The sequence below is a fragment of the Macrotis lagotis genome, chromosome 5, assembly GCF_037893015.1.
Source record: "Macrotis lagotis isolate mMagLag1 chromosome 5, bilby.v1.9.chrom.fasta, whole genome shotgun sequence".
NCBI lineage: Eukaryota > Metazoa > Chordata > Mammalia > Peramelemorphia > Peramelidae > Macrotis > Macrotis lagotis.
The window spans coordinates 42,248,750-42,275,783 of NC_133662.1; the positions used below are offsets into that span (position 1 = coordinate 42,248,750).

The 27,034-nt window shown below is 34.4% G+C and overlaps 1 protein-coding gene across 10 annotated transcripts in view; it reads left to right on the plus strand.

The window, feature by feature from the left end:
- ZNF451 (zinc finger protein 451) overlaps positions 1-27,034 on the plus strand; it is a 124,775-nt gene that overhangs the window by 79,974 nt on the left and 17,767 nt on the right. For all 10 annotated transcript variants that reach the window (XR_012478591.1, XR_012478590.1, XM_074237275.1 and 7 more), the window contains 7 exons: positions 5,366-5,516; positions 14,118-14,244; positions 17,809-17,962; positions 18,868-19,012; positions 20,561-22,167; positions 24,160-24,303; positions 25,652-25,782. Coding sequence is in view for 8 of the 10 variants with exons in the window: in XM_074237275.1 (XP_074093376.1) it covers positions 5,366-5,516; positions 14,118-14,244; positions 17,809-17,962; positions 18,868-19,012; positions 20,561-22,167; positions 24,160-24,303; positions 25,652-25,782 (2,459 nt within the window). In the remaining 2 variants the exon portion in view is untranslated. The remainder of the gene's footprint in view (positions 1-5,365; positions 5,517-14,117; positions 14,245-17,808; positions 17,963-18,867; positions 19,013-20,560; positions 22,168-24,159; positions 24,304-25,651; positions 25,783-27,034) is intronic.

The following is a 27,034-nucleotide window of genomic DNA, read 5'->3' on the forward strand; positions in this document are numbered from 1 at the left end:
GTATTTTGTCCAATACATACACCGAATTATTTAGTGATGTAGTTTATGTTTAATGCTTACTGATTCTACTTATTAAAACCACATGAAAAAGAACTCTTTTCTAAATGTTTCATAATTGTGATTTTTTAAAAAAATTCATTCAGTACTACTCCTGGGATCTTTGTCTTCCCCCATAAGCACTCATATATATTTGTATGTATGTGCATATATGCATACATACACCTTACATGTGTATGTACATTTAAGTGTACATAAAGTAAATACTAGATTATTTTGGCTAGGGACTGAAAGCTTTAAAGAAAACTAGTGATTCTGAAATGTGCAGGGAACAAAGTAAATTTTAGAGCTTCTACAAAGACATGGAGATATAAGATGAAGTATCTATGTAAGCAGCAAAGCCAGTTAATTTGGACTATATATAGGTAGGGAATTTATACAGGTGAGTATTGCTTTAATAAATTTGGAGGAGCAGGTTTGGAGCCAGATTTTGAAGAGTAGTGAAATTACAAACAGAAGAGTCTTTGATATACCACCACTGAGATAATAACTGTTTGCTCCCAGATTTTGTTGTGTAACTTTTATAGTTAATTTCTTTTTTTAAAACATCTTTTTCTGTTGTTTTTTGCAAAGCAATGGAGTTGTGACTAGTCCAAGGTCACACATAGTTAACTATGTTAACTATGCCCTTATAAGTTTACTTCTTATGGAAATGTAGTATGTAGGGGACAGCCATGTTGTGCACTGGATAGAGCACCAACCCTGGAGTCAGGAGGACTTGAGTTCAAATGTGGCCTCAGACACTTCATAATTAGCTACCTGTGTGACCTTGGCAAGTCATTTAACCCCATTGCCTTGCTTCCCCCCCCCCCAAATGTTGTATGTAAATAACTATATACAAATGAACTAGCTTAAAAATCTTTTATTGTTTTGTAATAATCTTCTGTTGTTCATAATTATCTTTTATTGTTCTGAGGAAGTAGCACTTCCACATAGTCATCCCTACATGGTTTCTTTGGACAGTTAATAGAAAAAGAATGGCCCAAATACTTGGGCTAGTGTTCAAAGGTCTGATTTGTGGAGCATATTTCTTATTTAGTACCTATTTCAACCTAGTTGGGTAAGGATTTAAAGATCCCAGATACCAGAAAGTCATAAGTGTTTTATGTGGGTTGGAGTTTAAATAATTCAACAAGATGATTACAAGTAATTATCAAATATTTCTTTATTCATGCCCATTTTTCTTTATATATTATAGATCTAAAGTTTAGAATTAATTTAGAATTTAGGAACTTTTTACAAAATCAAATCACTCCATTCCAAAGTTATTCTATTAAGTAGCATACATTGTATTTGTAAAGGTAACGTTGTGCAAGGGAGACAACTTAACAATAACCTTCTAATGCTATTTACAGTCATTGTTGAGCTTTACTGATGGCATTACGATTAGGGATTTATTGATCCTTGTATTTTTACTTATTGGAAAGGCATTTTTGAGGAGAATTTGGATATACTATTGCACAAGATAACAGATAATCCAGTTCCAAAATTAAGGTTTTTAGAGAAATCATAATCCATGAAAGACTAAAAAAAATTTTTTTTAAATTTTGAACAGTGTTAGATTTTTGGAATACATTATGGCTTCTTAAATCTAACTTCATTCAGCTTTATTTCTAGGCATGCATCCATTTCTTGATGCCTATTTTAGGTTATAGTAGTACATGCAAAAAAGTATTCTTTGCATCTAAATTTTTACAACTTTATTAATGCACTGGCATAATTAAGTTATACCTGACAAGTGGAAACAAATGTGTCATTTAACTATGCTTTATGATGCATTCAAGACCTGATGCTTTATATAGGATCAGGTTGTACCTAGCTCATTGATGGCTGATCGGGTACTGAGAAGCATGAGCTTGGGGGTTAAGGTTAGTACTTTGCATTTTTTTAAATTTCCTGTTTACCACCTTCACATCAGATATGTTCATCAGTCTTTATCCTGTAAAAATGGGCTTTGGGAGCTTTTGCTCGATATTTTTAATAATGAACTGCAGACTAGATATTTTTTAATTTGCCATTTGCATGGTGATGTATAGTTGACTTGAATTAAATGACCTTAACTATAGGGTTTCTTTTTTTAAAAAGTATATAACTATTATATGTAATATTTTTCCAGTCTTATGACCTCTTTATGGAAGAATATCATTTAAAAATAGGTCAACATAACTCCTTGCAACATAAATCCCCTTTAGATTATAATGCTCTTCACTTCCTTTGGATCCATTGTACCTTGAAGGGTTGTGAAGGAGGATAGAGTGGTGGTACTGAATTATGTTATTTATTGTTGTTTCTTGAGGACTGCTGTTTTTTTTTCACTTTTCCCCCATTTTTTTCTGTTTTTTCATTCACAGAGGTATCACTATTGGTAGTTTTTGTAGAGTCTTCTCATAGGAAACAATCGGCATAACATGGCTGAGCAATAATGAAAGCTATGTCATAATCTTGTCTGTTGAATATAGAAAAAATAAAAATGTAAGGTAAACTGATACATGTTAACAAAATAACCTTTTTCAGAGTCCGGTTGATTTAATTTATTTTCCCTGTTTTGAAAAAAAATCAGAAAAATTATAAAACTTAAGCATTTTAAAGGGAAGGTTTCATTTTTGTTCTTGGATCTCACATATGGATGCTTTTTAAAATAAATTTCTTGAACTGCATATTACCTCTGTTTTGTAGATATTTTAGTTAATACAACATATGGTCATATCTAAATATCTCCACTGGTGTATAGTGGAGCTTAGGATTTGGAGTAGTCTAGTTATCCCCAAAATTAAAAAATGTGGAGATGAAATTAATATGACAATAACAGAAATGTAGTTCTAGAGCTCATTTTAGTATCTTTTATTTAGTGTGTATCTTCCCTTGAGAAAACTTTAAAATCTGTGGGCAAAAATGAAATTTTAAGATTTCTAAATGTAGGGACTATTTTTAATTTTTGTTTTGTTCTCTGTACATGATCCTTAATTATTAATGAATTGCATACTACCATTCCTACTTTGTAGATATCCAAGTTAATACCAAATGTAGTTCTAATCAAAATCTCATGCTATGTGTTCTTTGCCTGGAGAGGGGCAGCATAGTAATCATAAAGTTCAAGAGGAAGACCTGGTCTCAGATCCCAGCCTGATGTATACTTGGCTCCATTCTGTGTGACACTGTTTAAGTGATTTAACTTCTCTGAACCTTGGTTTCCTCTTGTAAAATAAAGTGGACATTAGATGTGATAACTTCTAAGATCTTAGAAGTTTCTAGGACCCCTTGAGTTCTTTGTAAGTGAAATAAAGAAATTTGGTCCAAATTATGAAAATATAAGGTAACACTGCAAGTTTATTGAAAGAGGCAGTGTGAATCCAGAATCAGAAGATAATCTGGATTAAAATTCTGGTTTATGCTATTTGCTGACTTTATATGAATTTAGGCAAATAATTTAGTCTTAATTCTGGACCTCAGTAAGGGTCTGGTTAATCTCATTGATCCTTTCTAGCTCTTAACAATCTATAAGATTTGTTACTTGTTCTCAGGTCTCTGAGGGGGAATACTTTTCTTATCTAAAACTATTAGAAACTTGTCCAGATTAAGTTTCTCACAAATTCACAGGTAGGTTTCAAAGATTAGGATTAGAATTTTAGAGGCAATGAAGCTTCAACCTACTGGGATCATGCCCAGGGAAAAGGAGGTTAATAAAAGAATTTGCCCAAGCTCAGAGTTGCTAAAAGATGATGGGGATAGGATTTGAACTGACTCAAAATCATCATATTTTCCATTTTAATACCACTTTTACTTGTTTTTATTAGTTGTATTGATTATGTCATATATATATATATATAGACAGGTTAAAGTAACTTGCCTAGGATCACACCAGATTTTTGAATTCAGGTCTTTCCAGACTCCAGGTCCTTCTCTTTACACTGTGCCACTCATTTGCTTATTTATTGACATGGTTCAAAGAGCATAAAAATAGATATGATGTTAGTGAAGTTTATAAAGCCACTTTAATATTTGATTCACAGGGCTGGGCTATGTACTTTATAGCTCTTTAATTCAGACATTTCAGAGTTTCACAATTCTTTGTTCTGTGACATCTGGACACATATCTAAATTTTTTCTGATATTTATGTGTTAGAAATTGCCACAGCTATGTATGACAATTTTGCATGATCTCTCTTTGGAGGAGAGGTGTGAGCTTCAGGAGAAAATTGGGAAGAGTAGGTAGGGAAAAAAACTAAAGAAAAGGAACTACAGAACTAAAGGAAAATAGGGAAATGGAACTTTTATTCTCTTGACTCTTTTTTGTTTTTTTGATTTTTGAAAGGCAGTGGGGTTAAGTGACTTGCCCAAGGACACACGGCTAGGTAATTATTAAGTGTCTGAGGGCCCCATTTAAACTCAGGTACTCCTGACTCTAGGGCTGGTGCTCTATCCACTGCCACCTAGCTACCCCCTCCAATTGACTCATTTAAGAACTGGAAGGGACAACAGAGACCATCCAGTCTTGTTTCCAGATGAAGTAAACCTTTTGGGACTTGGGGAGCTCATGTTAATTTATCCTTTGTATAGCAGGTGTGATATATTATCCGAGGCTAGATTTGAACCTAAGTTTCTGTTTGACACTTTGGTCAAAGCCAGTGCTTTTTCCACTGTACTCTGTTGATAATGTAAATTTTAATATGTAAAGTAGTAGAAGACTATAGATCTTCTCTGGAACTTAATTTGATAGCTATAGGATGCAGTTTGTTTGACAAATTGGGCTAGCAGGATTCTCTGGAAGAATAATTTTCTTGTGGGGTAGAATTGTCTATATGATTTTACAAGTTTTTTGAAAGATTTGCTCTGAAGGATTTACTTTTTTTTTTTACCCCTAGAAACTTAGGTTTCCAGGTTCTAAAGAACCATATCATTTAAACTTGTTAAAGGGATACTAGATGCTTAATTTTTAAGAGGAAAACCAGGGGAGACATAAACCATTTGTGCCAGTCCTCTCTAAATTTTGAGGGGTCTCATGAAACTATAAGCATTTATCAAAATCTCTGACTTTCTCCATTTTGGATTTTTAGATTTGAATGAAACATTGAGCCTTTCTGCTATTAAAATTGCAATTTTGCAGATGTAAGTCAAAAAAAGTTTTTCTTTGAAGCTACTAAAATTGCTTCCTATTCTAAAATATGGGAATATATGTTTTGCCTGCTTGTTTTCAGAAATGTGTAAGGTTTTATGCATAATATGGAACTGTTTCATGATTGCTTTCATTTAAACAGTAATTGCTATCACTGATAGTTATCTGATTAGCTCTACCTTGTTTCCATTGCAGGACTCAAAACAGGCACAATTAATTCTGGAAGAAGAGGTCCAATTCGAAGAGCAGGCCAAATGCCAATGGCCAGCAAACCTATTTCATGCCCCATAATGTATTGTAACAAAGAGTTTGACAATGGGCACCTTCTTTTAGGTCATTTGAAAAGGTCAGTGTATCATTTCTCGGCATTCAGAATAGATGTAAAAATAATTGTGTCACATTGGGTTTTTGTTGTAGTTAGATTATTTTCTAATACATTTTTGAGGTAGTCAACAATAAATGCTTTTATTTTTATTTTTCTGACTTTAAAATGTAGTAAATCGGGGTGGCTAGATGATGCAGTGGATAGAGCACCAGCCCTGGAGTCAGGAGTACCTGAGTTCAAATCTGGCTTCAGACACTTAATAATTACCTAGCTGTGTGGCCTTGGGCAAGCCACTTAACCCCGTTTTGCTTTGCAAAAAAAAAACACCCTAAAAAAATATGTAGTAAATCGTTTTCAAATATTTAGACAGTTGATAAAATTATAAACTTTTCTTTTTTTAAAATTTTTATTAAATATATTCAGTTTTGCAATCCCCCCCATCATGCTTCCCCACGGAAAGCACTCTATCAGTCTTTACTTTGTTTCCATGTTGTACCTTGACCCAAATTGGGTGTGATGAGAGAGAAATCATATCCTTAAAGAAGAGAAGTCTAAGAGGGAACAAGATCAGACAATAAGATATCTGTTTTTTCCTAAATTAAAGGGAATAGTCTTTGCACTTTGTTCAAACTCCACATCTCCTTAACTGGATACAGATGGCACTCTCCTTTGCAGACAGCCCAAAATTGTTCCCAATTGTTGCACTGATGGAATGAGCGAGTCCTTCAAGGTTGAACATCACTCCCATGTTACTGTTAGGATGTACAGTGTTTTTCTGGTTCTGCTCATCTCACTCAGCATCAGTTCATGCAAATCCCTCCAGGCTTCCCTGAATTCCCATCCATCCTGGTTTCTAATAGAATTATAGTGTTCCATGACATACATATACCACAGTTTGCTAAGCCATTCCCCAATTGAAGGACATTTACTTGATTTCCAATTCTTTGCCACCACAAACAGGCCTGCTATAAATATTTTTGTACAAGTAATGTTTTTACCCTTTTTCATCATCTCTTCAGGGTATAGACCCAGTAGTGGTATTGCTGGTCAAAGGGTATGCACATTTTTGTTGCCCTTTGGTTTGTGCATAGTTCCAAATAGCTCTCCAGAAGGGTTGGATGAGTTCACAGCTCCAGCAACAGTGAAATGGTGTCCTAGATTTCCCACAACCCTTCCAACAATGATCATTATCCTTTCTGGTCATATTGGCTAATCTGAGAGGTGTGAGGTGGTACCTCAGAGAAGCTTTAATTTGCATTTCTCTAATAATGATTTAGAGCATTTTTTCATATGGCTATGGATTGCTTTGATCTCCTCTGTAAATTGCCTTTGCATATCCTTTGACTATTTGTCAATTGGGGAATGGCTTTTTGTTTTAAAAATATGACTCAGTTCTCTGTATATTTTAGAAATGAGTCCTTTGTCAGAATCATTAGTTGTAAAGATTGTTTCCCGATTTACTACATTTCTTTTGATCTTGGTTACATTGGTTTTATCTGTGCAAAAGCTTTTTAATTTAATGTAATCAAAATCATCTAATTGGTTTTTAGTGATGTTCTCCAACTCTTCCTTAGTCATAAACTGCTCCCCTTTCCATAGATCTGACAGGTAGACTAGTCCTTGATCTTCTAATTTGCTTATAGTATTGTTTTTTATGTCTATGTCCTGTAACCATTTGGATCTTATCTTGTTAAAGAGTGTGAGGTGTTGGTCTAATCTTAGTTTCTTCCATACTAACTTCCAATTATCCCAGTAATTTTTATCAAAGAGGGAGTTTTTATCCCAATGGCTGGACTCTTTGGGTTTATCAAACAGCAGATTAGTATAATCCTCTCCTGCTTTTACACCTAGTCTATTCCACTGGTCCACCACTCTACTTCTTAGCCAATACCAAACAGTTTTGATGACTGATGCTTTATAATATAATTTTAGATCAGGTAGGGCTAAGCCACCTTCTTTTGTACTTTTTTTCATTAAGCTCCTGGCAATTCTTGACTTTTTATTTCTCCATATGAATTTACTTACAATTTTTTCTAACTCATTAAAGTAATTTTTTGGAAATTTGATTGGTAGGGCACTAAACAGATAGTTTAGTTTTGGTAGAATTGTCCTTTTTATTATGTTAGCTCTACCTATCTATGAGCAGTTGATATTTGCCCAGTTATTTAAATCTGAATTAATTTGTGTGAGAAGTGTTTTATAATTGTTTTCAAAAAGATTCTGAGTCTGTCTTGGCAAATAGACTCCCAAATATTTTATATTGTCTGAGGTTACTTTGAATGGGATTTCTCTTCCTGCTGTATCTTGCTAGACATATATAGAAAAGTTGAGGATTTATGAGGGTTTATTTTATGACCTGCAATTTTGCTAAAATTGCTAATTGTTTCCAGTAGGCTTTTGGATGATTTCTTGGGATTCTCTAGGTAGACCATCATGTCATCTGCAAAGAGTGAGAGTTTTGTCTCTTTCCATTTCTAATTCTTTCAATTTCTTTTTCTTCTCTAATTACTGATGCTAACATTTCTAATACAATATTGAATAGTAGTGGTGATAATGGGCACCCTTGTTTGACCCCTGATCTTATTGGGAATGCCTCTAGCCTCTCCCCATTGAATATAATGCTTGTTGATGGTTTCAGATAGAATTAATTTCTTTTTGCATTTTGCTCATTTGAGGATCTGAAAGAATTATTCTCATTTTGTATTTGTCCAGTTGATGATCTGAGAGATTTATTCTCGTTTTGTATTTGTCCAATTGTACTTTCTAAGGTTTTGTTTTCTTGTTGCAAGGTATTAATTGTCTCTCCCAAATTTTTAAGCTCCTTCCTTATTTATTCAAGGAAGTCTTTCTGTGCTGAAGACTAGGTTGTATTCTCAGAGGTTCCATGTCTCTCTGATTTAGGACCTTTCCCTTCCAAGAATTTTTCTATGCATCTGCCTTTTTGCTGACCCTTCTTCATTTTGCTAAGACCTTGAGTTGGGGGGGGGGGGGGCTGGTTCACAGGGGCTTGGGATTGCCAAAAGCTTTACTCACTGAGTGCAGTTTCGCTGGCTGGCCAGTAGGAGGTGTTGGTTGCTTTCTCTGGAGTGTCTGTGACCTTGATTTAGGCCTTCTCCCTTTGCTTGAAGGGAGGGATTGGAGCTATTGAATTCTTTTGCCTCCAATTAGTGGTGCTGTTTACCCTGGCCTGAGGTCATTCCTCAGCTGGCTGGTTCTTCTGCTCACACACCTGGGCCTTAGGCAGAAGTAGTTTGCCTTTGTTTGGGAGGAGGTCTGAGTTGTAATGGGACCAAGGAGCCCAGGGATGGTGTCCCCAGCTCTCCTGCACCAGAATTCTCCCCCCCAGCCCTGTCAGCAAGCTCCAGGGGGACAGCACCAACACCAGTGCCTCTGCTCCCCAGTTGACTCAAGCGCCCCCCCCCCCCATGTCTAGCCCCACCATTGATCCAGCAGGTCCGCCTCTCTGGCCCTCAGACTCCCAGTTCCAATTTAGCTGCTAATCTGGCTGATCCGGGACTGATCCTCCCTCTGAGCCCAGACTCACCGGCCTGAATTTGGCCAAAGCTGCTGCCGGAGACAAATCTTGAGGGAGATGTTCTTTCTCTTGACTTTTCTTTCTGGGTTTTGTGGGTCAGATTTCTTTTAAGAGGTTTGTTTCATGTGATAAATGGGGAAGAGATCAGGAGACTTTAGAACTGTGCCTGTCTTCTCTCCGCCATCTTGGCCAGAAGTCAATTAAAAACTTTTCAACAACGATATTGGAAACAACGATAATGAAAATTCCTGTTTAACTCAGGAATGTTTTAAATTATTTGGCCTTCTTGGATTTTTATCCCTTTTTTTTTGGAATCAAAATAAGGATATATCTTTTATCCTTTGATCTACAATAAAAAAAAAAATCCTAAAACGAAAGCTATAAAATTTTCTACATTTGAAGCCCAGTTTTCTCAAAGATTTCATTGTAAGATAACTTTGAGGTATGGAGGAACTTAAATAAAGGGGGTTTATGGGAAGTCCACAAGTCTTTCTAACCACAGTATTGCTGAAAATGTTAATTTTTTTAAGTAAATATTTTATTTTTTTCCAACTACATTCAATGTTAGTTTTTGGTTAGGGTTTTTTTTTTTTGGTTTGTTTTTGTTTTTTTAGTTTTTTGCTAGGCTATGGGGTTAAGTGGCTTGCCCAAGGTCACACAGCTAGGTAATTATTAAGTGTCTAAGGCTGGATTTGAACTCAGGTACTCCTTACTCCAGGGCCGATAGTTTTTGCTAATCAAGTTTTTTTGCAAGGTTTTGAGTTTGACAATTTTTCTCCCTCCCTCCATTCCCTCCCTCCTGCACAGACAGAAAACAATCTGATATAAGCCTTTCCATTTGTAACCATGCTAAACATAGATCAAATTTGAATGTGTGAGAGAAGAATCAGAACCAAATGGAAGAAAAGCATTAGAAATAACAAAATTACATAATACATGGGACAGCTTTTAAAAATTGAAGATAAGATTTGGTCTTCATTTAAGCTCCACATTTCGTTCTCTGGATATTGATGGTATTTTCAATCACAAGTCCCTTAAAATTGTCTTTGATTATTGTGCTGCTGAAATGAACAAGTCCATCATGGTTGATCATTGCCTCATGTTGTTGTTAGTATGTATAGCACTCTTCTGATTCTGCTCCTTTAACTCAGTGTCAGTTGATGCAAGTCTTTTCCATATTTTTCTGAAATCCCATCCTTCATAATTTCTTATAGAACAATAGTGTTCCATCATAAACATTATACCACCATTTGTTTAGCCATTCCCCAATTGATGGGCATATCCTCAATTTCCAATTCTTTGCCACTACAAAAAGAACTGCTATGAATATTTTTTTATTTATGGGATTTTTACCCTTTTTCATGATCTCTTCAGGATACAGATCCTGGTAATGGTTTTATTGGATCAAAGGATATGCCCATTCTTATTGCTCTTTGGACATAATGCCAAATTGCTCTCCAGAAAAGTTGTATCATTGTACAATTTCAGCATAAATGTATTGGTATCCCAGTTTTCCCACAATATTGATCATTGATCATTTTCCTCCAATATTGATCATTATCCTTTTAAATCATATTGGCCAATCCGAGAGGGGTGAAATCATACCTAAGAGATGCTTTAATTTTTATTTCTTTAATAATGATTGAGAGCAGTTTTTCTTTTCTTTCTCTCTTTCTTTCTTTCCTTCTTTCCTTCATCTTGCAAATGGGGTTAAGTGGATTGCCCAAGGCCACACAGCTAGGTAATTATTAAGTGTCTGAGACCGGATTTGAACCCAGGTACTCCTGACTCCAGGGCCAGTGCTTTATCCACTGCGCCACCTAGCCTCCCCCTGAGAGCAGTTTTTCATATGACAGTAGATAGCTTTGATTTCTTTATCTGAGAATCATTGCCTTTCCATTTTCTTTGACCATTTATCAATTGGGAATGACTTTTTTTTTTTAAATTTGACTCTTTTCTTTATATATTTTAGAAATGAGTACTTTGTCAGAAACACTAATTGTAAAAATTGTTTCTCCAATTTAGTACATTCCTTTTATTCCTGTTTGCAATGATTTTGTTGTGTAAAACTATTTTTGTGTAAAACTATTTTTGGGGGGGACAAGATAATGGTAACCCCAAGGTCATACAGGTAGGGAATTATTAAGTATTTGATGTTGCATTTGAACTCAGATTCTCCTGACTCCAGGACCGAGTGCAAAACCTTTTTAATTTAATGTAATCAAAATTATCCATTTTGTTTTTTATAATGCTCTCTATCTCTTCTTTGGTCATAAACTGCTTCCTTTTCCATGGATCTGACAGGTAAACGATTCCCTGTTCTCCTAATTGGCTGATATTATTTTTATTTCTAAATCCTGCACTTATTTTGACCTTTTCTTGGTATGGGATATATAGTTTCTACCATACTATAAAAGATATGATCCTTAAAAGAGCCATCATTTGCTACCAATTTACAGGGCTGAAAAGTAGCTTTCTAGTAACCTAACATTAGTTGGGTTAATTAAAATCTTAATACTGTACACCTAGACAATGGCACAGTAAATTCTGGGAATTATGTAGGTACCACATTCTCTTCCTCTATTTCCCTCTCTCTTGATTCTCAGACTCAAAGAGCTTTGACAATATGGACTTGTTAGGTTCCTTACTTTCAGAGTAGGGGGTTCCTAGTCTAGAGCTTGTTATGTAGGAGGAAACTGGAAAATGATGAATCAGTACTTCTTTGTGTCAGGTCCCTGGTGTCTTACCACAGACTCAGGAACTAATTTGGAATAAACTAAGCCTAGGGAAATCTGGAGAGAATTTAATGAATTGTGTACTTAGATTTATCCTGTCAATATCTACCAAGTATTCTATTCATTTTTTATAAGAATGAAATTCTATATATTGGTCATAACATTCTACATATAAAATTCTACATTTGGTCATAACAGCCCAAAGATGCCACATGCCTCTGATCTTGGTAAAGAATCGGAAGGCTATTGAACCATTTTGAATGTTATTTTTATATTGAGTTCTAAACAGTATTGAATAAGAAAAGTAATTTTATAATTAGCAAATCGCTTTTACAAATTTCCCATTTTTGTTATAGATTAGTTAACTTAGTTTGGGGAACATCTCAGAGACCATTACCTATGAAAAAAGCTTTTCCTAATCTTCCTCCAGTCACATTTTAGTATGTCTCCTGTGAAATTTAAAAGTAAAATTACATTTACTTTGGATGTATTTATATAGACTTATTTTTATACATGTTGCTTCTCTCCTTCCCTCATTGTTTAAAGGTAAGATTCTTTTTTTCTTAAGACTTTAGATTGCTATTTTATTTTTCTAATTAGATGTTTTGAAAGTTTAACATTCATCCATTTGCATATTTAAAAGTTAAATATTTCCCTACTACCCTCCCTCCCCTCAGCAGTGAACAGTCTATTAAAAGTTGCAATGCATGTTCATTTGTGTTTAGCATGTTTACATATTAGTCATTTTGTGTATGAGGAATTAGGACTAAGAATAAAGAAAGAAAATCATGGAATAGAAAGTTTTTAAAAAGTGAACATTATCCGTTCAAATTCTGTGGGTTGTTAGGTCTTGTTTTGTTTTGTTTTCTCCTCTGGATGTGGATGACATTGTCCGTAACAGCCCAGGGTTGTCCTTAATCTCTGAATTGCTGCGAGATGCTGAGATGCTGTATCCATCATAGCTGGTCAACTCACACCGATGTTAGTTTCTGCTTTCTCTTGATTCTGCTCCCTTCTTTCAGCATCAGTTTGTGTACCTCATTCTGTGCTTCTCTAGAGTCTGATCATTCATGGTTTTTTCAAGAGCAATAATGCTCCATAACATTCATATGCTACAACTTGTTCCCCAATAGATGGACATCCCCCAGTTTCTGATTCTTTGCCACTTCAAAAAGAGCTACTATAAATATTTTTGAACATGTGGACTTTATTCTTTTTTGGCAAGGCATATGGGGACTTTAACCAAGAACCCCCAACTTGTTATTTATTTATTGTCTGAGGCCGAATTTGTACTCAGGTCCTCCTGAGTCCAGGACTGGTGTTCTATCTATTATAATACCTAGCTGTCCCACACTGCACCACCTAGCTGCTCTGACTTCTCATTTTTTTGCTTTCTTTTGGGTATAGGCCTAGTATTAGTATTGCTGGGTCAAAGGTTATCAGTTTTTTTGCTCTTTGGGTTAGTTCTGTATTGCTCTCCAGAATGATTGGATTAGTTCGCAACATCACCAACAGTGCATTAATGTCCCAGTTTTCCCACAGTCTCCAACATTTTTTTCCCTTTTATGTTATCTTAGCCAATCTGAGAGGAGTGAGATTGTTCCTTATAGTTGTTTTAGTTTTGCATTTCTCTAATCATTACTGATTTAGAGCATTTTTCATGATTGTATATAGCTCTAATTTCTTCATTTGAAAACTACCTTTGACCATTTTTCGATTTTTATAACCTTATAAATTGGGATTCAATTTTTTATTTATTTTAGAAATGAGATCTTTATCAGAACTCTGTAAATTGCTTGACTGCATTAGTTTTATTAATGCAAAAACTTATTAATGTAATATGGTGAAAATCATCCATTTGCCAATATTTTATTTATCTGTTCATTGTTCTATGATATCACTTTTTTTATGTCAATCTTGTACCCATTTTGACCTTATTTTGTTATAGCATGTGAGATGTAAGTCTGTGCCTAGTATTTGCCGTACCATTTTCTATTTTTCCCAACAGTTTTTGTAGAATAGTGAGTTCTTACCCCAGGAGCTGGCTTTGGGTTTGTCAAACAATAGATTACTACAGTTATTTACCATGGCTATCTTTTGTACCAGTTCTAATTCACTGGTCCATTACTCTTATTTCTTAACCAGTACCAGGTAATTTTGATGACTACTATACTTTATAGTAGAGTTTTAGATTTGGTTCAGCTAGGCCCCCTTCAAAAGGTAAAATTCTTTGAGGGCAAATATTGTCATTTTAATATGCATATCCATCCTTAATATAGACATTTAGCATGGTATTTAAATCCTTCTTGTATGATTGAATGTGAAACTTATAAAATCTCTGCTACTTTGTAGGTTTGACCATTCTCCATGTGATCCAACAATTACACTGCATGGACCTCTCACCAATTCCTTTGCATGTGTAATATGTTATAAAAAATTTGCTACCCAGCAGCAATATAGTGATCATCTTTTTGCTAAGGTAAGAACCTTTATAAGATACGGGGGACCCTATAATTCTGTTTTTAAAGAATAGGTAGAAATTTCTAAGTTTATGCCTTAAGACATCAAAAAGTTGTGACCTTTTATAGAAAGTTAGAAAAGCAAACTAAAAAAAAAGCAATAAACAGGAGCTATAGAGCATTATCTTAGTCATAGAATCTTTAAGTTGGATAGGGTCTTGAGATCATCTATTCTAGTCCCCTTATATTACAGATCTGTAAGTGAATCAACTGAAGGCATGGGGGGAGGGTTAAGTACGTTTCCTAAGTTGAAAGAGATTGCAGCAGAGCTAAGGACTCAGTCCTCCTGACCTAGATGTCTTGGATTCATTTTACAACGAATAAAGTATTCTCTCCCTACCATATCATAGTATAGCTTGCTTGGGTCTTGTTTGAAAAATGTTCTGTGCCTTTTATTTAGGCTGCTCTGAGAAAAAGTTACTGTGTTTTATGTGATTTGGGGATATGATTTGATTATCCTGTTTTAGTGACATCTATATTAGTGAGTGAGTTAATGATGTTTTTACCATATTTAACCATATTTGAAACTAAATTTTGAAATGTTAAAAAGGTATTGGGTTTATCACATTGGGGTATTTATTATTTTTTATTTTTTTATTTTTTATTTTTAGGTTTTTGTAAGGCAAATGGGATTAAGTGGCTTGCCCAAGGCCACACAGCTAGGTATTTACTAAGTATTCTAAGACCAGATTTTAACCCAGGTACTCCTGACTCCAGGGCCAGTGCTTTATCCACTATGCCACCTAGCTACCCCTAGGGTTTTTATTTCAGCCCAACACTTGGTGATAATATGTAACTAATTTTAGAAAGTGATAGTGATAGTAATTGACTGTTGATGTGGGTTCAGAATTTTATGGTTGGAGGTTTACTTCTCAGGAAGAGCAATCCATTAAGTTGTATACGTTTTATTAGCTACTTCAAAACCTCAAGACAAATATGAAGTTTTGTGCCTTTTCATTAGCGCAGGTAAAGGGAATTCAGAATTTAGTTCAATATGTGTTATGTAAACTTCTCGTAAGCTTCATTAACAAGATTAGTTCTATTGAATTATTCTTATGAGGACTAGTACTTGAGTGGGTACTAAGGGAATATCTAACTGAAGGATTTTTTTATCCATCATTGGTTTCCTGAAAATAATTATCACAGCAAGGCAGTTCATTCTAAAATGAATTTATATTTTTCCAACCTTTCATTCTCCCTCCATAGCTTTGTTTCTCATGACTTATCACATTGCCCTTCCCTCCTCACTTTACCTTTAAAAGCTTTTTCCACTGGCTATTGTGTAATCTGAGCCTCTTTACCAACTCTAGGTCAGTTTTCTCACTTATAAAATTAAGGAAGTTGGAATATTTCTCCAGAATTCTTTTCAGCTCTAGAAGACTGCTTGTTGGGGGGGAAAGCCAAGTGACTGAACTATAAAAAATAATTCAATTAATACTTTTATTCTTTTTAAAATTATTTTTGAGATATTGCTTTAAAAAAGATTTAGGAATTATAGTTTTTTTCTGTAAAGCCCTAATATTACCGACACAGCTCTCCTTTCATTGATTTTACTTTATAAATGTAATTTCTCTGTTCTTGTCCTTCGAAGGTCTCTTCAAGGCTTAAAAAGCTTTCCTTTAAACCACTCCTCAAAAAAATAAATTCCTTAACCTAGTGTACTTCTCTCAGATCTCTTCTTTAAGAATTTTATTCTGACCTTGTGAATCAAATGTGTATGTGTATAATTGCATATATCTAAGATTTGCCTCATTACATTATAATTAATCTCTTGGAAGGAGGATTAACATAACACCTTGTGTAGAGTATGCATTTAGTATGGAAGGCCTTTCTAAAATAGAAAGGAAATAGAAGCAGCAATAATTCTGGAGAAAAAAATGAAGATAATTTGTCGCCAAAGATAAACCTATAGCAATGGCAATAATAAAATATTTTTAGTGCCTCTCATCTTGAGCTAATTAAATTATTCTTAATATCTTAAATGCAGTTAGAAAGATTGAAAGGCTGCAAATAAGGTATTTGAAAGAAGATGGCCAAATGAGCTAAGGTTCTAAATTTATGATGCCTATCTTATTAGTGTATGCAATAAGCTCATTTTCTTTTGGGCTAATAAGAGATACCACAGATGAAAATTGATTTAATATTTGGTAAAAGTGAGATCTAGCAACCACTCTAGTGACCTCTTCTGGCAGATAAAGCAACTACAAATAGATGTAGTTTTAGGGCTTGAATATTACTTGGTGTCAATGGGAAAAATTTTAAATGAGTAACCTCATTAAAAATTTAAACTAATTTCAATTTAATAAAAAGAAAACTAAACACACCTGCACTGTGTTTACATATAAACTATGATAGCATCTATACCTAAAATACAGGATTAGGAGCTTTCCTGCAATCTGGTCTTCGTAAAAGTGCATGTCTAAAGTTGTCTTTTTTGCTCCAGAAGTTTCAATGGCAGTTGCATCAAGGATAAAATATCAACTCTGACTTGAATTACCCTTTACAACCTGGATCTATGTTTACTTTTCTAAAATTATTGAATCACATTACTCTCCCTTCAAAAACTCTTGCAGCTAAACTTGGCTGTTCCTTGTTGAATAAATTTCGTTTCCCTTATCTGTGGTGGCTTATTTTTTTAAATAAGTTGTTTCTCGTGATTAAATCCTCATAGTAGAACATAAGAGCTAGAAAGGATTTTGGAGAACTCCAGAAGAATGAGAAAACTGAGGGGTGGCTAGGTGGCACAGTGGATTAAGCACTGGCCCAGGAGTCAGGAGTACCTGGGTTCAAATCCGGTCTCAGACACTTAATCATCACCTATCTGTGTGGCCTTGGGCAAGCCACTTAACCCCATTGCCTTGCAAAAAAAAAAAAAAAACCTTAAAAAATGAGAAAACTGAAGCCCAGAATTTAGGGAAAGAGACTTTGACTTAAGATCGCACATTGATGAATACAGTAACACTGTTCAGATGCCTTTATTTTTTTTTTCAATTTTTTTTTTTTTGCAAGGCAAATGGGGTTAAGTGGCTTGCCCAAGGCCACACAGATAGGTGATGATTAAGTGTCTGAGACCGGATTTGAACCCAGGTACTCCTGACTCCAGGGCCAGTGCTTTATCCACTGTATCACCTAGCCGCCCCACCAGATACCTTTATTCTATTATATTTACTTTGAGGAATCTTTAAAATACAAACTTGATTTGTGGAAGAAAATGTTAAGTTATGTTAGTGTTTATTTTGTTAAGCAATTGATATTTTCTGACATTGACATGTTTTCAGTGTATCTAGAATTCAAATAACTAATGAAGATGTTGCTATAATTAATGTTAACAAAGTGTGGTGATGTATTGATAAATTTTGGACGTTTCAGATTAAATCAAGTTATATAAATGAAAATTTGTCTAAAATTTACTTATACTTAGTATAAATTAGAAAGCTAAAATACTTTTATGCAATTGCTTTTTAAATATTAAATCCTTGAACTTGACAATTCAGTTGCATATAAACTATTTTGTCTTATTTTAGGCAGCTGCAGCTGATGGACATAAAACCAATCTTCTTCCCCAGCTTATTCAGTGCTTTGCATGTCCAAATTGCTTCCTTCTTTTTAGCAACAAGGATGAATGTTTACGGCATATGTCTGGAAAAAATCATTTCCTTCAGAGTTTTAAACTGGGTGGTATGTCTATATTTTTATATTTTTTCAAAACTTTTGTTCAGCAAGTTTCTTTTGAGGACCAAGTTATGTACAAAGGAAATATGGACATGTGTAGGAAGGGAACAGGATCAGGGAGGCTTTGTTAAACAAACTATCAGAATGTTAGAACTGGAAGGAATTTTAGATATAAATTAGTCCAGCATGGGCCCCCTTTTCCCACATTTTACAAATGAGAAAACTCACCCTCAGAAAGGGAAAACTTGTTTCTAAGGTGTAAAAGAGTTCATTATTTTATCCCACTGTATATTATTCTGCTTTATAAAAACCTACTTTTTCTTGTTGATGAAAGCCAGATTTAGCCCTCTAGCGCTGAATCCATGTTGCCAGGTGTACTTTTCACTGTTAAGGAAATTTTATTTTCATTTTACTCATGATGAACCTGAGACTCAGAGATTTTTAACTTATACCCAAGGGTCACATGAGCTTATTTAGTGTCTGGGATTTGAGACTTATTGATGATCTTTAAAATTCTCTCACAAGATTGTTTTGTGTTTCATGAATCTTAGCCTCTAGAAGAGAATTACAGCCTGCTTAACAATATGCAACATTTTGAGAACTCTAAAAGTTAGGGGAAATTCAGTTTTCTTGGGAATGCAAAGAAACTACCTGGTTCTCTATTTTTGTATTTGTAAAGTTAGGGAAAATTCAGTTTTCTTGGGAATGCAAAGAAACTACCTGGTTCTCTATTTTTGTATTTGTAAAGTTAGGGAAAATTCAGTTTTCTTGGGAATGCAAAGAAACTACCTGGTTCTCTATTTTTGTATTTGTATTTCTTGAACATTGGTTACTTTTTTCAGTTAAATGCTTCAAATTCCTGTAAGATCAGTGTCTCTATTTGTATCTTATTTTGTCTTTTTCTTCCATAGATGACAAGGAAATATGTCCTATACCATTTCCATCTTTTGCAAAGAAACTTTTGATATCTCTCTGTAAAGAAGTCCCCTTTCAAGTGAAATGCATGGCCTGCCACAAAACATTACTTTCTCACATGGATCTCACAGCCCATTTCAGGCAAGCATGACTCAAGTAATAAGTAGCAGACATTTTTAACCTTGCTTGATACTAATGAAGATGGCTTCTAATAGATATTATATAGCAAGTTGGGAGAAGAGTGAATGAAACTGCATGTATAAAGAAGTTAGTTTAATTCATATATATATATATTAGTCCTGTTTAATTAGATAAGTCTTATCATAAAGAAGTTGTGGGGAGAATGGAAAAGGAAAGGAAGGAAATTTGGCAAACATTGCAAAATTGTTCTGGAGTAGTAAACTGTCCAAGTGGAAATGTGTCCAGCAAAAGAAAGATAGGGAGTATTATGGGAATTGTAGTTGGAACAGACATTTGCAAATAATGATAAAGGCAATTTAAAACTTAAAAAAAAAAAGAGGAAAGCTTAAGCTGGGCAAGTATTCAAAGGGTTGAAGACCAAACATTTTGGGGAAAAATGGGGTTTGTTTACTTCAATTGAAATAACTGGCCTGGGGGGATATATGATAATCTACCTTTTATTAGAATGAGATAATTTCAATTGAAAGAAAGGGGTGAGAAAAGCATTGCAAAAAATGTTTTGAGTTGTAATAGGACTTGTAGAGAAAAGTAAAGTTTGAAATGGACATTTGTAAATATTAATAAAGGTAAAGTGATTTACTTATTTACATTGAATTAAAACTCACCAGAGGGGACATATAATAAAATGAGATTATTTCAGTTGGGAGAAAGTGGCTTAACAGTATAAAAAAATAATTGGGGAATGGTATCAGGTAGGAACTACAGCCAGTGGGACTGTATTGGTCTTTCATTTCCAGGGCAACTGCAGGTAGGACTCAAAATTCAATAAATCTAGAATCTTTTCAGAGTGAATTAATTAAATGTTTGTCCATATTATATAGCCCCTGAATGATATTATATTGACCCTTGGCAGAAAAAAGGTTCTCTATCCCTGATATAAGGAAATAAAAGAGTCTCAGAAAAAAATCATTGATAGTTCATTATCATTAGAATAGGAATGGGAGAGGTAAAATTCAAATTGCTAGAAAATGAATGGTTAGGGAACATGAATTGTATTTTTATCTATATACCCACATTTATCACACACACATGCATACGTCAATTTGTTTGGCTATTTCCCCTGTATTTGAACTTTACACTTATTAGTATTGTTTAATTTTTCTTTATTCAGACCATCATTCTAGGCTATGTTCTTTAAAATAAACCATCTTGTTACTTGAGAAAAATTTACTTATTTAGTAATTTATTCAAGAATAGTTTATGCACTGTAGGAGAGCTATAAAACATACATATGTGTGTGTGTGTATATATGTATACATATACGTGTATATGTGTATATGGCATTTGAATGCTATTTTACAGTTCTCCATTATGTGTCAGTCTTATTAAATCTCCATTCTCTTTGAGCTCTTCCATAGTAATGGCAAACAGGCAAGATATAAGCCATGTAAACAAGTATTTTGAGGTGTTTTAATGTAATTATTGGTTACTTTGATTACGTACTTGTTGCACTGTGGTGAGATGTTTTATCTTTTGTGTCTACTTCAGAGTCCATTGTCGAAATGCTGGTCCTGTAGCAGTAGCTGAGAAGAGTGTCTCCCAGGTTGCAGAGAGATTCAAAGCAAGAGGTTATTGTCTCAATTGCAATGAACTCTTTGTGGATGAGAGCAGTACCAATTATCACAAGCAGAATTCAGGACATAAAGTCCGAGTCATTGCCTCAATGGAAGAATCCATCTTGATGTATTGTCATATCAATGGAGGCAGTAAATCTCCCTCTGATTTGCGCCTCCTGCTAGAGCATTCAAAATTTTCATCACTTAAAAGGACGCTATCCAATAAAGATTCAAGGACACAGGCATGCAGCAGTACTCCCAAGAAGAAGAAAAATTTGGAGGATCAAAATAGTGAAGGTGTAGTGCGTACAAAGCAAAATAAGTCAGTCTGGTTTTGTGAATGTCAGCAAAAGTTCCTAAGTGAAGATGCAGCAGAAAAACATGTTTTCTCAGCAAATACAATGTGCCATAAATGTGTAGTCTGTGGGAAGGTGTCTGAAGATGCAGGTGTAATGCGTTTACACATGAGTCGTTTTCATGGAGGAGCACATTTAAATAACTTTCTTTTCTGGTGTCGGACATGCAAAAAGGAATTACGGAGAAAAGAGATTATTATGGCTCATGTGACTGAATATCATCGCGGACATACTTATTTTTACGAGCAAGATGCTGGAGAAGAAGAGGAACCTTTGCCATCCTCTTCTAAGTCATTGATGAGTAGCCCTGTTAACAGTAGTCGTCTTTCAACTATTCAGTCCCCTCCAAAAAGTCCTCCACGAGGGAAATGGCAGTGCCGAATTTGTGAAGATATGTTTGACTCCCAAGAAAGTGTTAAACATCACTGTATGTGTTTAACAAGTCATCAGTTTCATAGGTACAGCTGTGACCATTGCAAAAAGTCTTTTCACAAGATAGAGACATTATACCGACACTGTCAAGACCAACATGACAATGACATAAAAATTAAATATTTCTGTGGGCTCTGTGATCTGACTTTTGATGTAGAGGAAGCATTTTTGAATCATTATAAGGATGTCCACAGCATAGATTATGTGTTTGTATCAGAAAAACCTGAAACATCAATTAAAAATGAGGATGATTTCCCAGTATTGGAGAAAAGTAACTTGTTAACATGCGGCTGCCGGGAGAGTTACATCTGCAAAACAAACAGGAAGGAAGATCACAGTAGATGTCTACAGATCTTGCTTGACAAAGGTAATCTGTGGTTTCGTTGCTGTTGGTGTTCAGCAACAGCACAGAATGTAGCAGACATGAATGCCCATATTCTTAAACGACACAAGGGAGAGAATCTTAAAGAAGAGCAGTTCTTTGTGAAGTGCAGTATCTGCAGCAAAAATTTTCACGATGCTGAGAGTGCTCAGCAACATTTTCACACAAAACATTGCTTCTTCCAAAAATCCAACATAACTCACTTTGGACCAGAAAAATTAAGTTCATTCAAGTTTACTGCCAGTGGTGCTCGTGTAGACAGAAAACTGAAACATCCCATAAACTATCCAAAAATTTCAGACTCTCCTTCAAATAGACTACTAAACATGGATTCAGAAGCTAAGAATGACATAGGCTGTCAAAAGATAGGTATGACCTTAAAATTATGATTTAATGTCTTTTCAAGTTTCATTCAATTGTTTAGAAATTTAATACATACACACAGCATAATCAATATATCCCCAATAAGACAGTATTATAATACATGGTTCAATTGAATTATAAGGCCTGTGATAAATCATGAGAGTATATAAGGCCTGTGAAGCCTATCTGTTTTAAAACCAGAAATTAGAGAGGAAAAAGCTTTTGGTTAGCAGATCATCCAGGTTATACTATGTGGGATTCTTTTATTATCTCCCATTTACTTGGTTTTTCGTAGTCATTCTCCAAACTTCAGTGTGTACATAGTAGTTTTTTAAAAGGAGAAAATGCCATATGGCATTTTTCCTTCTCAGCATTATGATTCTTATAAGGTACAGCAAATTTTTTGAAAAGGAAGTTAATTTGGAGATGTTCTTTTGTTAAATGTGAATTGCTGTCATTTTTTTAAGGTATTGGAGTTAAGTAACTTGCCTTGGGTCACAGCAAGGTAATTATTAAGTGTCTGAGGCTGAACAGGGCAGGTGCTCTATGTACCACACCGCCTAGCGTCACCAAATTGCTGTCATTTTTAACAGCAACCAACGGCCCCCTCCCTCACCTCCCTTGAGAATGAACCAGTTGACTTTTGAAAGACCTTTTAAGACTAGGTTTCAAGTTTTAGCTTTAAAGAATGCTTAGTCATTTTAAAAACTACTTTCATGTAATCTGGAGGGTATACCTGCATATTAAAAAGCTAGCAAAGAAAGATCATAAATGTTTTGATCCCATTGATGAAACTTCCAGTGGATCAATAGTATTGAGTATAAAACAGAAAATTAAAATTTCTTTTGATACTCCATAAGGGTTAAGTAGAAAACATTGGGAACCATGAGTTTTTCCTCTAACTGGCATTTATATTTGAGTATAACATTTATAAAATGGGGAAAAGGATTTAGCCAATAAATTTTCTTTTGTATTGAATTTAAAACTAGTTATTTAAAAAGACTTGTTAATGGTAAGTAGATAGACCAAAAGGACAAATCCATGTTCATTCTTCATACACAGTCACGTATCCACATATCAAGTAATATTTAACTATAACAAAAATACATTAACACATTACCAGGATCTGTCATATACCTGTATATGATGTATATGTTCATACAAAATTATATCTAAAAGGAAACAATTTTCCTTACAAAATAAAACAAAAATATCACAATGAAAAGAACATGTAATTTGAGCCTCACATCAAGTGAGAATTGTTATACAGTTCACTTTGAGTCTTCTCTTCCTATCCATCTGGTCACTTCCACTACACCTTGCATTTAGAATTTGGTCTTTTTCCTAGTCAAGCACTTATTTATAAAATAGCAAGAGATAAAGTATAACAGTAACTCTTGTACCCAGTGGCAGAACTAGTGGCATACTGCCACCATCAAATGTATGTTTTTTTCCTTTCATTCATTCTTAAGTGCTTTTCAGAGGCTATTATAGATTTAAATTTGGAAGAGACCTTAGAAGTCATCTCATTCATATATCTCATTTTACAGGTAAAAACCATTATCAAAGAAGCAATTGACAGTAAGAATTTGAACCCAAGTGCTTTGACTAAGGCCTACGGTATTTTCCATTGTGTTACTAAAGGCACAAATCATCTTTTCAGCCCCAAAGACTTTTAGCAGGATTAAAAGCCCTAAGAACCTAGGACAAAGGAAAGGGGAAAAATGAGAATGGGATTAAGAAATTAATACTTTTTATTACATTTCTAAAAAAGTAATACTTTTTTGTTATGCTGACTCAGCATATTAACTGATGTTACATACTTAAAAAATTTAATTGTCATTACATGGTACAACTACTTCTTTTTCAGATAGATGAGGGGAAAAGGGCATCTGTGTGTGTATGCATCTGTTTTTAAATATTTTTGTGTTAATTTCACACTGAGAAATTTTAGCGAAATTCTTACTGACAACGACCGTGTCTGTGTGTCTTTACCAGATGAAGGAGATGTTGAGTTACCAGATTTGGATTACTTGCGAACCATGACTCATATAGTCTTTGTGGATTTTGATAACTGGTCAAACTTTTTTGGTCATCTACCAGGATTCCTTAATCAGGGAACCTTTGTCTGGGGATTTCAAGGTAATGTTAAGAATAAAAGCTGGATATATACATACATGCACATGCATGTGTATGTGTGTGTATACATATATATATATGTATATATATATACATATATATATATATATTATCTTTAAATATAGTCCACTTAAATGCAACTACTTTTGAACCCTTCTGACATAGAATTCTGTTCCATAATTGAAATAATGCTGTGTAATGATTATTTCCTACACATTTCACATTCCCCAATTTAAAGTGTTAAATGTGTTTTTATTGATTATATAAAGCTATGTAATTTCCTTGAAGTAGAGAGAAATGCTTTCCAAAGTTAAGGAGCTTATTCTTATTATTAAAGTTCTCACTTTGCTAAGTAGAGAATCTGACTTTAGTGCATGAACTTAACAGTTTATAGTTGGTAGGAAGAACTCAAAAGGATCAAGTATAGAACTAGAAATTGAAGCACCATGGCATGTTGCTACAGACAAACCAGTGGATTTTTCTAGCAGGAGTCTGAAAGCTCTGAAGAATTTTAGCACAAATAAGGTTCCCTGGGATCATCTTTTTCCTTCCTTATCCATCATGGTCATTGACCACTACTGATGCTATTACTAATAATTTACATTCTATATATAACATATTAGTTTGGTAAGCCCATTTTTATATGTAGCCCTTTGAGGGAAGCAAAGAAAGAGAATACTCACTATTGACTGGTAACACTAAGTCTAGAAAGATTATGTGACTTGCCGAATTGGAGAAGCCAGGATTAGAATTTAGTCTTGACTCTGAGTCAACTGCTATAGTGTTATGGTGGAATGTGTGCTGGATTTGGAAGTCAAAAGAATATGTAATCAAATCCTGGTTCTTTCTTACCAAACTGCCTTACTTTCCCTCAGTTTCCTCATCTATGTAATGAAAGTATTGGAGTAGATGACCCAAAGTTCTATCTCCAAAACTTGCATTGTCTTTCTTTTATCTTAAGCTACATTTGGGAATCTAGATAACATTTGCTTGTTCTGACATAAAACTATAACATAAAATTCCATTTTATGTGATAGCACTGAAACATTAAAAAATAAACCCCTTAAATTTTCAGGCTAACAGATCTTCTTTCATTCTGTTAAGTAAATCTCTACATCTCTCCAATCTTCAGTGAGAAGTTATTTTAATGTCTTGATTTTGACCCACAAAGAATTTTATGAAATCCTATTATTTACCGTTTTATTGTTTATATCATTGATATGTCAAAGCTAAAATTGTAATCCTTTGCATAAAGAAATGAGTTTATATATTAATTTTTGATATGATTTTTATTTATTTAAAAATATTCTCTGAATTGACTATCATTTTTGCATTAATGTTGAAATCTTAGGAGGAAATACCAATTGGAAGCCTCCAGTAAATTGCAAGATCTTTAATTACCTCAATAGGATTGGATGCTTCTTCCTTCATCCACGCTGCAGTAAGAGAAAAGATGCTGCTGACTTTGCCATCTGTATGCATGTGAGTTATCTTTGGACTACTGTTTTCTACATTTGTTTCCATTTAAATAATACAGTTCTCACTTACACAAATTGAATTTATAGAATTCTACATTCCAAAAACATGTATTAATTTTGCAATAGAGCAATGTGCTATTTTTCTACTCTTGAAATTCCTGCCTCTTGGCTTGGTGCTCTGCAGCTTCCCACGCCACTACCAAAAAAAGACTGATCTGCAAAAAGATACACCTGTGTTGCCACTGGATGATGTTTTGGCTTGAGACTCCTGATGCCCAGACAAGTGACCTTTAACCCCCACTCAGCTCACTGCCCACGTGTGACCCCCCACCCCCACTTGTAAGCCCATGCTCTCCTGTGTCTGGCCCCCGATATGTTTGCATCTTTCATGATTTTCTAGCTTGACCCCTATGTGGCTGACCCAGGACCCTAAGTATTCCTCCTCCTGCTCCTGATTCTCTTTTCCTAGTTCCCTATGTGTCCTTGAATTTTAATGTCATACTATCAACTAATAGCTGACCATTGATAAGTGGACTTAAAAAGTATGAAAGTTTGTATTCCAAGCGGTAGTGCAGCTCAGTTAACTTTTACTATATACTTGTACATTTCATTTACACCAAATTTTACTGATGGCTTTCTGAACAGAAGGTTTTATAGATTTATTTTATTTGGAGTGGTTACCAATTCTCTTATTCATCCATTTGTTTTCTGACATTTTCTATTGCGCTAAAGTTTTAGTATCTTTTCATTGTTTATACTATTTTTAAAACTGATCTACTCAGTTGTGTGCTTTTGGCTCCCATTCTTCATCATATATCATCAACATTAAGGCTTTGCTTTTCCATTAGCAACTTAATTTTGACATATTAAATATACCCAAATTTCTCCTAAATCATCCTTTCTTTGATCTGACCACCATCATTGTCTTTTTGCATTCCATGGTTCTTTTATTTCTGCCCATCTTTTGGAAAGAATAATCTACATTAGATATCAGTTCATTGCTATTTATTTCAGCACCCCTTATAAAATTTGACTTTTCCCATCTGCTAAAATCTTAAAAATTGCCTATTTGTCTAATTTTAATCATTTTTTTCAATGCCTTTGTGGAATTTTACACTATTGACTAATTTGATCCTACCTCTCCTATTCCCCCTCAAATAAATATAAAAAAAATCTTATTATAACATCACCTAGATTTTTCCTCTGTACCCCTTCTCTTCTTGTCCACAGAAGAGCTTTCCTTACCTTTGGCTTTT